General features: G+C 29.1%; 3 protein-coding genes across 3 annotated transcripts in view; 1 reads left to right on the top strand and 2 right to left on the bottom strand.

Moving 5' to 3' along the window:
• LOC105365215 (junctophilin-1) overlaps positions 1-2,954 on the bottom strand; it is a 40,790-nt gene extending 37,836 nt beyond the window's left edge. Inside the window, exon 1 of the mRNA XM_011503322.1 lies at positions 2,492-2,954. Coding sequence (XP_011501624.1) covers positions 2,492-2,799 — 308 coding nt within the window. The 5' untranslated portion in view covers positions 2,800-2,954. The remainder of the gene's footprint in view (positions 1-2,491) is intronic.
• LOC105365281 (putative uncharacterized protein DDB_G0274855) lies at positions 2,865-11,193 on the bottom strand. Its single transcript, XM_011503396.1, has 4 exons — positions 10,676-11,193; positions 10,549-10,593; positions 2,972-3,116; positions 2,865-2,910 (listed from the first exon to the last, which is right to left on the bottom strand). Exons 1-4 carry the CDS (start codon positions 10,701-10,703, stop codon positions 2,865-2,867), a joined length of 264 nt encoding a protein of 87 aa, XP_011501698.1. The 5' UTR covers positions 10,704-11,193.
• Positions 11,194-13,409: 2,216 nt separating this feature from the next.
• On the top strand, positions 13,410-14,462 carry LOC105365214 (cytochrome b5). Its single transcript, XM_011503321.1, has 2 exons — positions 13,410-13,450; positions 13,900-14,462. Exons 1-2 carry the CDS (start codon positions 13,410-13,412, stop codon positions 14,381-14,383), a joined length of 525 nt encoding a protein of 174 aa, XP_011501623.1. The 3' UTR covers positions 14,384-14,462.

The following is a 14,462-nucleotide window of genomic DNA, read 5'->3' as shown; positions in this document are numbered from 1 at the left end:
GAATGAATCTTGACAATTCTTAAGTTATGTAAATTGTATAATGTTTTTGGGAGGTTTAGAAGATGATTAGCCTAATGGAGATTAGGTAGTCATCAAGTCTATTGTCTACGCATGGTACGATACTACTACTACTAGTACTACTACTACTACTACTACTACTACTACTACTACTACTACTACTACTACTACTACTACTACTACTAATACTAATACTAATACTACTACTATTACTAGGCCATATAAAAAACAAATGAAATTTCTCAAAGAGTAAAATTTTATAGTCTATATTACAATTATCTTACTAGTCAAGTTTGTAAAATACGAGATTTAATATGCGATATATGATAATTATATTTTTCATAATTTTATATTGGAAATTTTTAGATTGTTAGATGAAAATAATTCACATATATGAAAATTGTTTATACGTAATTCATATTTCATATTTGAACATAAAGATGAATTGTTTATAATATTAAAAGCCTTTTTTATATAATGAAAGTACATGAATGCATTAATATTTTTCAGTAATAAATATTTGTATTAGGAATTAATTCAAAATCAACATTGAGAAATATAATTAATATAAATTTATTGTATACGTTAATTATATGAATCAAATTATAATTGATTTCATTTAATGATCATAATGAATTCATATAATTAATCCGAAACGTTTTATTTAAAGCATAATGATAAGGTATTTCTGATGCTTTAGAGTCTTCCGATATATTTAGAATATCATTTGGGAAAGGATTTCTTATAGAATTTCTATGACAAAGTATTCTAAGCAAAATTAGATAGAGAAACATTTATATGTATGTAGATTTTGTCTATGCGTAGAGTAGAAGTTTAATTTAAGTTTATAACACTGTATGCATAATACCTATACTATGCCAAATATATGTAATATTATCAATGTAATATTTATTATTTTATATTGAATTATTTTGTACTTCTGTAGAAGTTGTGATAAGAATAGAAACAAGTTCAATAAGTATTAAAGGAACGGCAATGCGTATAATACTGTACAATATTATATATTAATACAATTTTGGAATAGAGTTTTACATTATTTGATATATTATGGATGTAAGTAATTTTAAACGAACCTTCCCTTTTATTTAACGTATTTCTTCATTTTGCTTAACAATTACATTAAATTTCTAACAATGATCAATCATCATGTTATTTTATAATTATAAATGGTTGTATATATTAATTTACTCATTATTTATTATTTTATAAAAAATCATTTTCATTCTAAAATACTTTAGTCGAAAATGTGTTTTAAGAAGCATTAATTAACTTTAGTATTTGAGTCTTTTAATTAATATTCTATAAAAATTAATTTACTTTGTATCAAGTGCGTTTGTACAGACTTGAGAAACTATGTCGCGACTATGGTAAATATAGGCGTTCAATTAATTTCTGAGGATTCTTACGAGATGAATATTATTAATAACCTTGAGATGTGGGATTTTAATTGAGATGTTATAAGTTAATCAATACAAGCCAATTTATACATTATTAGTTACATATAAAATTATTTGTTACATTAATAGCCCCTTTGTTATTAATATTATTAGTATTATATGTACATACAGATATGTATAGGTATTAGTTTTACATACATACAGATCGTGTAAATCTTATTAGCTATATATACGAAGGTCATCCAATAGTATAAATTATTTGTATAATGAAATTTGTTACAGTTGTATTATTTACTTTAACCATATTAGAAATCACTATAAAGATAAATTTGAATTGTATACTCGAAGCAAGAATAAGAGCATTACGAAGTTTTATAGATATTAAGATGACAACTATTTTAATTATTGTCAATAAGGGAAGACGCGGGTTAGTGTTACCAATGCCGATACCAAATAAATAAATCCTTCATTTTCTAAATCAAGATAAGCTTTTATTTTCCAAAATCGAGTCAAGGACGGTATTGTATAAAATATTTTTTTATGACGATATTAAAGTAAAAATAATTGGATCTTATCGGGTGGATCATCGAGATCATAAATTATTGGGGTTTATATTTATAGTGGAGTGGTACATATATGAATAATAATAAATAATTTAAATTGGTCTATAAATGTGCAATATTACGGTGAATATAAAATTTTGTCGACATATACTCTAGATAGTGTATAAGGACACTTTAATGACGATATCGCGAGATATTTTTCGACGATTTTAATATCTACGATTATGAAAATCAAACAAAAATGTTGAATAATGCAAATGAAAAAAAAAAAAAAAATATATATATACAGGCGTTAGTATGAAACGTCAGATGGAACTATTTTTCCTTAATTAGATTAAAATTACGCACATTAATAAGTCAGAAGTAGCTTAATCCCAGGAAAATGATCATTCGTTAAATGTGCTTAGATCTAGCTATTGAACTTTTTCTGCACACAACGAACAAAGTACCCGCTTAACTATTTATAATAATAATAATTTGTCAAATGCTTACCTGGGCCATGTGTAAACGCCCGAAACCTCGAAGCCATAATGCCAGCTACCGGAGTAAGCCCCTTGACCTTTAGGGCCCGTACAGACCCCGTGTCCATGGGCTTTGCCATCCTCCCAACCGCCACAGTACGTACCCCCGTCATCGAAATCAAAGCGGCCCCCATTGACATGGGCCCTGTTCGGCCCAGTAACGCCGCTTGGGCCTTGCTGCTGATGTCCAGGACTCTGAGGCAGCTGGGCCCCCCCGGCAAGGCCATTCTGGGCACTGGTTAGCTGTTGCTGCGATTGTTGTGGATTCTGCTGATGCATCTCTGCTGCGGGCCGGCTGAATCCGAGGGCCTCGAGACTTTAAAGCCTCGCTCCAAGCCGAGCTTTCAGTCTATTAGCGACCAGAGAAGCTCGATGCTGCTGATGCTCCTCCTTTTGTTGCCGCTGTTGCTCTTGATGATGCTGTTGCTGCTGTTGTTGTTTCTGCTGCTGCTGATGCTGCTGCTGCTGCTTATGCGGCGGCTGCTGCTGCTGCTGCTTATTATGCGGCGGCTGCTGCTGCTGCTGCTGCTCCTGCTCCTGCTCCTCTTCGCGAAACTTTCTTCTTCCATCCTCGAGCTCGACTGCGCTATCTGCGTCTGCATGTTAAAAAAAAAAAAAAAGAATAATAATAATGAAAGATATAATAAAAAGAAAAATCAAGTAGCATTCTACATCAGTCGATGCTCATGACCAAAGTTCACTATAGTAAATCTAATAAATTTCTTTTTTTCTGCCGATGCTCCATCAAACTTTACGTACAATAATGCAAATGTCAATGATAATGTAGCTTTTTCAAGAAATTCTATCAATACGACTATTGGCTAGTGAGAATTGCTTAAAAGAGTTTATCAAACATATTGTTGAATTTTTAATTCACAAAATCATTTTAGTAAAATAAAAATTGTTAAATTCAGTAAAATATTAGGATTGGTTAAATTTACGGGGCATTTAATACATAAAAGATTCTCTTTTTCGGATTATTCTTTTATGCATAAGAAATCGAGCCTTATTAATAATTATAGTCACATTATAATTTATATATATTACGACTTTAGGACGTTTTTTAAATATATTTTGATATTCTATTTTTTTTATATCTATTTTATGCATTAATTAGAAAAAAATCTCTAAAATAAAATTCTATCTTTATAGTATATTGTTGTTTGCATTATGAAATAATTAAAATAATAAGGCAATAATTTTGATTATAATCATCTATTTATGAGGATATGCGATAAAAGGAAATAGTAAAGCCAAGAACAAACATTTTTATAACATTTTTATGACATTATGCTAATTTTCCTTATATTTATTATTCTCTAAATTAGAATTAATAAATAAGTTATTATATGTCGATTAAGCTCGTAATCCAAGTTTTGCCAGTTAGTATTTCAATCACAACTTTCTACCTAATGGCCTAAGTTATAATTTACAACCGTAACTAATAAGATCAGATAATAAATTATTCTCGGACAATATAGAACATAATTAATATGCTCGGGTCTTAATGCTTATTATTACTAATAATTGAAAATAATTAAGAAATCAATGTTTAACATGTTTTATATGATAAACAATATTTTGCTTTATATTACATGATAACTGATAACTTAGATTTAGAATGGGTCATCTCTTTACTTAATAAATTCATATTGTTTACTTTACAATTCTACAATTCTACAATTAAGTATTGGAATAAGAATATTATTATAATCAGTGAATATATAATTTTACTTTCTATAAGAATTTAGACGCACGTTGTCATCTCGAAATATATTAAACATGAGGGATTTTTTTTTTTTTTATAATATATATGTAATATTGAAAGCATATAACATTTCAATATTTCGAATGTTGTACGTAAAATTTACAGGAATAAAATATACTATTAGATATTAAATTAAAATGTATTTGATATAATTAATCAAATTATACAATATTGCAAATAAGCATGAAATATATTCAGAAAAAATTTTTATCTAAAATTTCTATAATAATTCTTAATGTATGTTATTGTTTATAAATATTTTTTTCAATTACGGAATTACTGAGCATTTACCATATTTTTTATCGCGATAATTATTATTTTTGTAATTTTATTGAAAATTAAAGTTGAGAGAGAAGAGCACATACGAAAACAGAATTTGTCATTCAAATTATATATTAAATATATAAAGAAGCTCATACTTGATCAGATAGTAGCTATTTAATTGTGTAATAATAAGCAAATTAATTCATTATGTAGTATACATAATTCTAATTTCGTTCTATGTTTATGAAAGAGATATTTTTATTACTTCATTTTAGTATTTAGTAATAAATTTTTCTTACATATAAATTTACGTATAATTTTCATAAGAAATTAATATAACGGATAAATTAATCGAATAATTTAAAAATGTGAACTTTTTTAAAGAGTTAATATGCATATATAATTTGAACATAAAAATACCACGAAGTTATCAATATATATTACCCCCGCAATCGTAAACTAATGGTATATTATATTTATGAAAGAAAGTTCATGTTTTTGGAAGTAATAAATTTAATAGCTGAATCTTTTATATTTAAATAAATAATATCCTCATTTTTATCAATAATTCATAGTTAATTGTTATGTTTCCGAACTGAATAATGTAAGTTCCTTTTATACATACAATAAAATTGTATAAGATATTATTTCAATTTCTATTCATTTAATTTTAGAATTATGTCCAATAAAATATTTATTATGTAATTTAAATATAGAATTGTATTTTTAAAAACGATTATTTTTATTTTCACTAATATATTTTATATGACAGTAAAATTGATATATAATTAATTTGAAGAAAAAAGAAAAAATTAATAGAAAAAGAAGATCAAACATTATTAGTATTAAAAATATCTACTTTTTCTAAAATTTAAAATAATGACAGTAATGTAAAAATTACAATATATTCTTTCTTTTTCGGTTATTATAATTATTTTTGTTTGAAATGTAAACTAATAATATTGTATATTATATGCTCTATCGATACCATATTACAATAAGTTTTAATTGTGATTTAATTTTGATAAATTTACCTATAATATAGAAATATATCGAAAAATATTGTTTATATAGTTTAGAGTATAATGTCATTCAAAATTAATAGTTTTACTTAATTTATACACTTGTAGTTGAATTATATTTTACAACAGATCGCATTATATTTCTATAAATTAAAAAATTAAGTGAAAATGTTTGAAAATTCTTGATACTCTCTTTCTTTAATGTATGCTATTCAATGATATATAGTACAGAACAACAAATGTACGCGTGGAATATTTTTTAGAAAGATGTTAGAAATTTTTTTGATAATAATATAGACATTCAATAGTATGAATATATAATGTAAATCATTATATTTCTTATTCTCTTCGATTATTTTAAGTATTTACTTACAGAAAGTTATGAAGATATAGATGCTATATTTCGAGAACTTTTGTTTCTTGCAAAGTTGGTCAAGGTATGAATAATCGGGTTGCTTTTGTAATTAAATATTATAAATACAAAACTGTAGATAAATATATTGTATTTGTTTATGGAAAATTTTTATACATTTAGAATAATTTTATAGCGAATAATTCATTTTTCATTGTCTAATGATAGTATTAAAAATAATAATACTAACAATAACTACAACGATAAACATAATTATAATACGAATGATAATAATCAACAAAGATAATAATAATAATAATGATGACGATAACGAAGACGACGACGACGACGATGATAATGGCAGCAACAACAACGACGACAACAATAACAACAATAACAATATTAATGATTGTCACAACGACGAGGTCGATGAGGACGATAGCAATGATGTTCGACGATAATAATAATATTAATTGATGTAGTGCAATTATCTGTAGAACAAAATGTTCAATTAAGTATGAATTAAAATCAGTTTGATTTACCAAATATTCATCGAAACCTTCAATTGAGAAAAGTTATTTATTTTAAAATAAAGGCACAATTATATTTTGGAACTTTGAAAAAGTAAAGTAATTTAAAATTTTGATTTTTAAATATACAATTGGATACTTTAACATTATACTTTCATTTGAAATTGATCATAAAATTTGTTCTCTAATTGGCTTTTAATTAATTACATTATTTTTATTTTAACGATATATTATATCTGTATTTGTTAATAAGAGAATCGTACGAATGTCAACGATACAGGTAATTTAAATTAAATGTTCCAGCTTATACGAAATATTTACTTTCGCATACTATTTATAAGTGTCGAATACCTACATACAAACTATACTCATCTCATACATTACATCATAGAAAAAACAATTTCAGCTCTGAATTTTGCACATAACGCGGTAAAATTTTCAAGCAAATTTATTTACACATTATCATATTGATAATATTAAAAATGTGTTATAAAAGGTATGAAATGAAGAGACGCTTAAAGTAACGTGTAAATATTCAAAAGAAATGGCAAGATTGAATATTCCTAGAACCTTTAAAGATAATAAATGCTGTGTAGAATATTATTACGTAAACATCATTCGCTTATAACTAATTTATCGCAGATGACAGAAAGGATAATAAGTTACACTAATAAATAATAGTATTAGTCTAACACATTGATTCGATTATTCGTCGTCATTGGCAAAGATGGCGACTTTGTGCTCTTGGCATTCGCGATCTTATTAAGTTTTCTTCTTCGAATGCATTGGCGTCGTATTGTGCTTAAAGAAATTTCTTTAAGGGAATTTACGTGATCCGTAAGTGGGAGAGAAAAAGATATGAATCTTTATTCTAGGATGGGAATATATTTTTAATTATTGCTCTTTTTCTTTGCTTTTCACTTTTTTATTTGCTTTATGTGTATGAAGATAAACTCACGCAACAGCGGATTTGAGTTTAAAATTTGAGTCTCTTCTTGTGCGTATCTGTTACGCAATACTTCTATTAACATCCGTGATCCGCTAGAAATATGGTTCCACGAACAATCTAATAAATATTATAATATATATCTCATTTTTCGACTATTTGTTAAATTTGGCACAGCGAATATTTTTATTAAATAATTTGCAATTAATTCTCGTTAAAGGTAAATATAAGAATGGGTTAAATTAAATTTCACTGTGAAAATAAGTTTTCTGATCTCGAATTTGCTCAAATTTAAAGAAATATAAATTTCTTGATGTAAAGTTGATTTTGTTAAATTTTGCTCGGATATAATTTATAATCCATTTATATAACCAAATAGATGAAAATTGTAAAACTGATAAATATAGAAAACCTGAAATTTTTGCGTTGTATTAATTTATGAAACTACTTGATATTTGTGAAAAATATTTTAAACATACAAAGTTAATTTGAATATAAATCTTATCTAACATGCAATAAAAGATTAAATATTACATATATTTTTGTATATTTAATTTTGGATACAATACGTGTGACATTTTCCTCGAATAAAATGCTTAAAATATGTATTGATTTAATAATTTTTCTAAAATTATCATAGAAATTCAAATAATTTAGTTTAAATGCTAAAACAATAGCTAAATTTGGACACTCGAGGAATAATTTATTTCATCGGAATGAATTTCAATCGGAATAATGAAAAGAGACTCCTGCGTTTTTTTAAACTATACATTCGTAATAATTGAAATTTTGTAAAATGAATATTTAAAAATTGTTAAAAAAATAAAAAAAATTAACAAATACATCGTTTAACCGACCATTTTTACGCATTTTGTAATATTTCGTTATTATGGTATTAATTATGGTTATTTTAATGAAAACAACTACATTTTATTAAAATAAAAAAAATTATAAATATATTATAAATAAATTATAATTTTCTCTATTTAATGTTATAGCTGGAATTCTACTTTTAATAATATAAGTACTTTCAACCAGCCATTTTCTTCGCTCATAGAATTAGAGGTTAACGTTTAAAACTGCCAATTATATGTATTCTTTTTCTTTACATAAGGATGAATTATCACGAATATTAATAGTATTAGAAGAGAAGAAGAGAAACAAGAAGAAATGAAAAAAGAAAAGGAAACGCCGAAGAACGTGATGAAGTAGACGACTAAACTAGATAGAGGTGAGGTTTTAGAGCTCTAGGTTACTAGCTAGCCGGAGCTACTATTTTTACCATGGGGTGCGCGAATTGTTTTCCGCCTTAGAGAATAGACGACGAGCGAAAGAGATAGCGAGGAGGGGTGGGTGGGTGGTGTGCGCGTGTGTTTGTGTGTGTAATAGGAGGAGGAGGAGGAGGAGGAGGAGGAGAGGTCAGAAAGAGAGAGGGAGTGAGGTGTTGGTGGGAAGGTAGTGATGAGAGAATAAGGGAAAATGAGAGAGTAAGGGAGAAAGAGAAATAAATACCATCAGTGACTATTGCTACTACTCCTTCTGCTTTTGCTTTTGCTTCTGCTTCTGCTTCTGCTTCTGTTTCTTTTGCTGCTGCTGCTGCTGCTGCCGCTGCTGCTGCTGCTGCTGCTGCGCCTCGTGGCAGAAGTAGCAGTTGTTCGCCAATGCGACGGCCGGGTTCAAACAATTTATAAATAGTTTAAGTCACGGCATGCAGAGAAAATCGGTGCGAACATAGTATAAGCTACGCAAGAGAAAGAAAGATATAAAGAAAAAGTATGAACAATCATGTGGCTATCGCAGTAATCATAAGATCAATGCTCAATCGAACGACTCGCAAATGTTTTATTTAAAAAAATCTCGTGTGAATTTCTATTTACCTAGAGCCCTTATTCACCTTCTTCAAATTAATAATACTCGAACGATATAATTTAAACTATTTTTATAGGTATGTTTTTTTTTTAGACAGGTTCATCTTCAAAATAATTAATAATGAATGGATTGTATGTATGCGAGTTAAATGGTTACGGCAGTCTTTCCGTAACTTTTAGATAATTGGATAATAAATTTTAGCTTTTAGACGATTCTTTTACATCTTTAGTTATAAACAAAAATCGCACGAATATTAGGAATAGCACAGCTACATCGACATTTGTGTTAAAATTTATTATAGTTCATAGATCGGTTATGTAGAAATTCACTATAATTTCAGTAGTGTATTATGTCACGACTTTACTTTACTCTCTCTCTCTCTCTCTCTCTCTCTCTTTCATCTCCTCTAGCAAGCAATTTCTCCTTCTTTCTGTTCAATTTGCGCTTAATAAAACATCAACGACGATTTGCCTATTATTTCAAAATTTAATTATTCAAATGCAAATACACTACATTTCTCATTTCACAGCAATCGACTTACTAGCCATGTAAAATCTATATGATAAAATACTTCGTTCAGAAATTTAAGTCCTTCTGTTAGATAATATTTTAAATGTCGTATTAAGGGAAGTTCTTGATTGAATTTCTTAATAAAATATTGGATTCTGCAATATAATATACCAATCTATATATTTTACATAGACTGTATCGGACAATTAATCCTAACCTTTAATATCCTATCGGTTATTATTATTTTTCATTACTTTATGGCCTTACCCATACAACGGCATTATTTTTTTTTTCTCGCGATAGGAGGTATCTATCGATCTCCCTTTGCTTCGCTGTGTGCTGCCTCTCGCAGCTTATTGCATGAAACACGTGCACTCATTTAATCGCGCACTCACAATTTTTCCTGCCTTTTCTACCTCTCTTTTCCTTCTTCTTCTTCTTCTTCCTTTCTCTCGTCTCTTTTCTCGATCTGCTTTTATTAATATTTTACGAAGAAAAAACAATAAAATAATAAACAAAAACAAAAAAAAAAGAACAAAACAAACCACCAAAAAAAAAAAAAATCAAAAGTAAGAAAGGAAGAATGAAAAAAGATAATAAAAAACGGTGCAAGTAATACGGCTTTCACTCACTGCATTTAAATTTTATTACTCGTACATGTAATTGATCGTGTTACTAGCAACGCGCACCCGTACCAGCTTGAAACTGGAAATTTTGCTGTTAAAAACTTAAAGGAAGAACACAAGATCTAATAGTAGCAGCATCACCAGCATCAACAGCAGCAGCAACAGCAACAACAGCATCAGTAGCAGCTACAGCAGCAACAGTAGTAACAGTCGTAGTAGTAGTTGAAGTCGTAGAAGTAATAGTAATAATATGAATATTAGTAGATACCGTGTTTTCCTCCACGTCGTTGTGGCATGGAAAAACCGAGTCTTTCAAGTTCCTTTCGTCAAATTCTGTGGAATTCGTTTCATTTGCTTTATTCTCAAAATCCCATTCTACTCTCTATACGAGTTTACCCCTTAGTTTCCCTTTTTTTTTCCAGTTCATTTAATAATCTCCATCCATAATAGCAGAACCCCTGTTAAGCTCAAGTTTTTCCTGTTCCCTTCGTTTTCTTGTCGTTATGTTTTATCGTTCTCGGTAGTTCGTATATAGTAGTCGTCGTACTGGAGCACAGTCGTCATGCATCTCTTTCCGTTTCGTTTCTCGTCCTTAGCGTTCACCCTTCCAACCACCGCTGTTTGCTTTTCCCTTACACTTGGGCAACGTGCCCCATACAAATTTTCTATTACACCGTAAGAAAGAAAGAGACACAAGCACAGCACACTTTTAGCAGTACGGGAAACGCGAGCTTTTACGCCCGGTTGGTGGCATGATTGCGACTACCTCGAAAGTAGTCGACGTTGGCGCTGTCCTCGCTCGCTCCCTTACTCGTTCACCCGCTAGCTGCCGCCGCCGCCGCTGCCGCCGCTGCCACCGCCACCGCCGCCGTTGCCGCCGCCACCGTCACCGCCACCGCCACCACCACCACCACCACCGCTGTCACGAACGCCGTGGCGTCGCGACGCTTGACCAAGATGCAAAGACATAGAGAGAAACAGAGGAGGAAAGAAAGACATAGGAGAGAGAGAGAGAGAGAGAGAGAGAGAGAGAGAGAGAGAGAGAGAGAGAGAGAAAGGGGCTAAACACATGCGCCGTACAAGTACCAAGTATATCCGCCGGTACACAAACGGCACTTATCTACTTCGTGCATTGTCCGTCCTTCACTCTCCTTAAATAACGTTCTTTCAATTTTCTTCTGAATTTTTATTAAATTAAAACATCTCTGATAATATTTATTCGTTAAAAGAGTATTATATGATGACAAGAAGAATTACTTTATTATCAAAAGCTATAACGAGAATAATGAAATAATAATTATTTACGTATGTGTTCTATATTTATAATTATTGCTTGTTATTTTCTGTAAATAAAACTTTCTCATAATATGTTATTTTATGTAGGTAGAGAAATATATTTTTATGTATAAGTTTAAAAGAAATTTATTTAATGAATAAATAATAGATCGCTAAAGAACAATTTAGAATAATTCTATATTATAAAATGCGCGTTATAAAAGTGTATATCTCGGTATATATCACAAACACATATCTTATCAAATATTACAATTGTTAAGGTATTATCAAAAGTTGTTATCAAACAATTTTATAATTTATGTTCAGCACTAATTTCTTAAATATTCATTAATTATATATATATATTATATATTATATATATTATATATATATATAATATATTTGTAAATACAAGAATAAAATACATTAATGAATATTTAAGAAATTAGTGCTGAACATAAATTATAAAATTGTGAATAATCCAAAATGTTTTAAAACCAATTTTATTCTACGGTTGTTTAAATGAGGTTCATATTGCCTTAAACCGATAAATGAAAAAAAACTTAATCCAACAGAGATTATGTGAATAGATCGTAAGATGGCAGCACCTTAGCATCATATTAGTTACTTTTAAAAGTACATATTCACTGTACTTTTTAGCTCAGATAGACTACGTTTTCTGAAAAGTAAAAACAAATAAAAATGAATCGTTTAATATTTAATTATTTTATTTTTGTTAAATGGGAGTACCTATAATATAACAGGTTCTCTATATGTGTTATATAAGTCAAGATTCCAAAGTTAAAATGTTGTTTCCAAAAAATTATTAAAAATATAATCAGTGACGTAAAGATGTATTATGTAATATAAGGAAAAGAGTATTAAATATACTCGTGCTTTAAAAAGCACGTATTTGTGAAAGTTTGTATAATTAAATATTTGATATTCTATTTGTTATTAAGATACGATATTGTAGAGAGAAATTTTTTATTCACTTTGATTTTATACAATTTATAATAAACTGACATATATATATTACAAAACGATTTAATTATATAATGACGAAAGAATTATAATTATAAAATTTTTATTTAATATTAAATATTGAATTATTATGAAATAAATATCTTTTAGTTAATTAAAATTCATATGTGCAATAGCAAATGCTTTTAATAAAATCAAATTCTGAAATCAATATTTATTATTTATTATAAGTAATATATATATATCTGCCTCTGTGTGTGTGTGTGTGTGTGTGCGTGCGCGCGTGTGTGTATAGATATGTATGTATGCGTATATATGTGTGCGCGCGCGTGAACCTCTTTATTTTCGTAATATTACTATTAAATATATATAGCACGTAATATTGAAAATAGTATAAATTAATAAAAAAAAAATTCTCTCCTCGTTTGAATATTAATAAAGTTCGATATTAAATTTACTCAGCCAATGTCCTACCGCAATCTACGTATTTATCCATTACCTGCATTTAGTTTCTTTGGTCAACGTACCATCGTTTTAAATTATCTATTCAGCAAGATGTAGTAGAGACCCTCGTGAATGTGTCAGGTTTCAACGAGTAATGGAATTATATTCTAGCACCTCTCTTCCTCTCTCTCTCTCTCTCTCTCTCTCTCTCTCTCTCTCTCTCTCTCATTTTCTATCTTCCTCTTTGTTCTATAAGGAATTGATTTCTACAGTGTACATGTCCCTCAGTACGTGAAGAAATGTCCCTCGATAAACAACCCGATCAAACTTCTTTGTCTTTGTAAGTTTAACATATTTTTAAGCTAAAATGTGCTTCAACATCAATTGAAATGTCAATTGAGAATAGGATAGAAAGAAATCTGAATGGGTCCAACGAAACAAAAATCTTTTTATCCAATAAATTGACTTATTTTAAACCTACGAGACTAGTTTATACAAAATATTATAGATTTTTCTGTATTTTTTTTTCTCTTTAATTTATTTTTATTGCTAAATGCATAATTAAGCATTACCACAAAGTAATATTAGCAAATCTGAGAATATCTATTAAATTAACTAGAAACCGTTTTACATCGTAAAACAATAATTGATAAGATTCGTGTATTTAGCTTGATAATTTACGATTCTTTAGATCGACGCGGAGACAAGTTGATCTCTTATTCTCCGTATCGAATCCTCCAGCAGTTATACGATGCTCTATTAAATAGCAATATAATTACGTTTGTGCAGTAAAGACTTGGATACCGAGGCGAACGCTGTGCAGTTAAAGAATGCAGAATCAATGGAGCTATCAACTCTATCATCTCTGAACTTTGGTGGTCTGAATATTCTTGAGCAATCATTAAACCATGCAAAAGATAGCCTGAGTAAAGGTCCTGAGCTAAAGCGTCGAAATGGATCAATGAAGGACGAAACGGAGAAAGAGATCCCGATAATATCGTTGAACGAGGTGTCCTGGCACGATACTGTTGATGATTGCTGGTTAGTCATTTGCGATTACGTCTATAATTGCACCGACTTCATCCATAAACATCCAGGTAGTCAAGATGTGATGCTAGAGTACGCGGGCAGAGATGCTACTTTGGCCTTCGTCGGAACTGGGCATTCCGAATATGGCAAACGACTTCTTCAGAAGCTTCTTATTGGCGAACTACCACTTTCTGAAAGGATTTTCCGGACAAAAAATGGCATAAAAATTGTAGATTGCATTTGAATTATCTATTCATTATCTCACTTTCATTGGCAAATAAATAAACTCGATGTAAATTTCCACGATAAATATAAATAAGCAT

The sequence above is a fragment of the Ceratosolen solmsi genome, unplaced genomic scaffold (assembly GCF_000503995.2).
Source record: "Ceratosolen solmsi marchali unplaced genomic scaffold, CerSol_1.0 scaffold63, whole genome shotgun sequence".
NCBI lineage: Eukaryota > Metazoa > Arthropoda > Insecta > Hymenoptera > Agaonidae > Ceratosolen > Ceratosolen solmsi.
Note: the sequence above shows the minus strand (reverse complement) of the source record. Positions and strands in the feature narration are given on the sequence as shown.

Bases quoted from the DNA above. Each gene is read 5' to 3' on its own strand.
- LOC105365214 (XM_011503321.1), top strand. From the start codon at position 13,410: ATGTCCCTCGATAAACAACCCGATCAAACTTCTTTGTCTTT. The intron at 13,451-13,899 runs GTAAGTTTAACA...ACGTTTGTGCAG, and splicing joins GATCAAACTTCTTTGTCTTT to TAAAGACTTGGATACCGAGG.
- LOC105365281 (XM_011503396.1), bottom strand. From the start codon at position 10,703: ATGCCACAACGACGTGGAGGAAAACACG. The intron at 10,594-10,675 runs GTATCTACTAAT...TTGCTGCTGTAG, and splicing joins ACGACGTGGAGGAAAACACG to CTGCTACTGATGCTGTTGTT. The intron at 3,117-10,548 runs GTGATGCTGCTA...TTTAACATGCAG, and splicing joins TGCTGCTGCTGTTGATGCTG to ACGCAGATAGCGCAGTCGAG.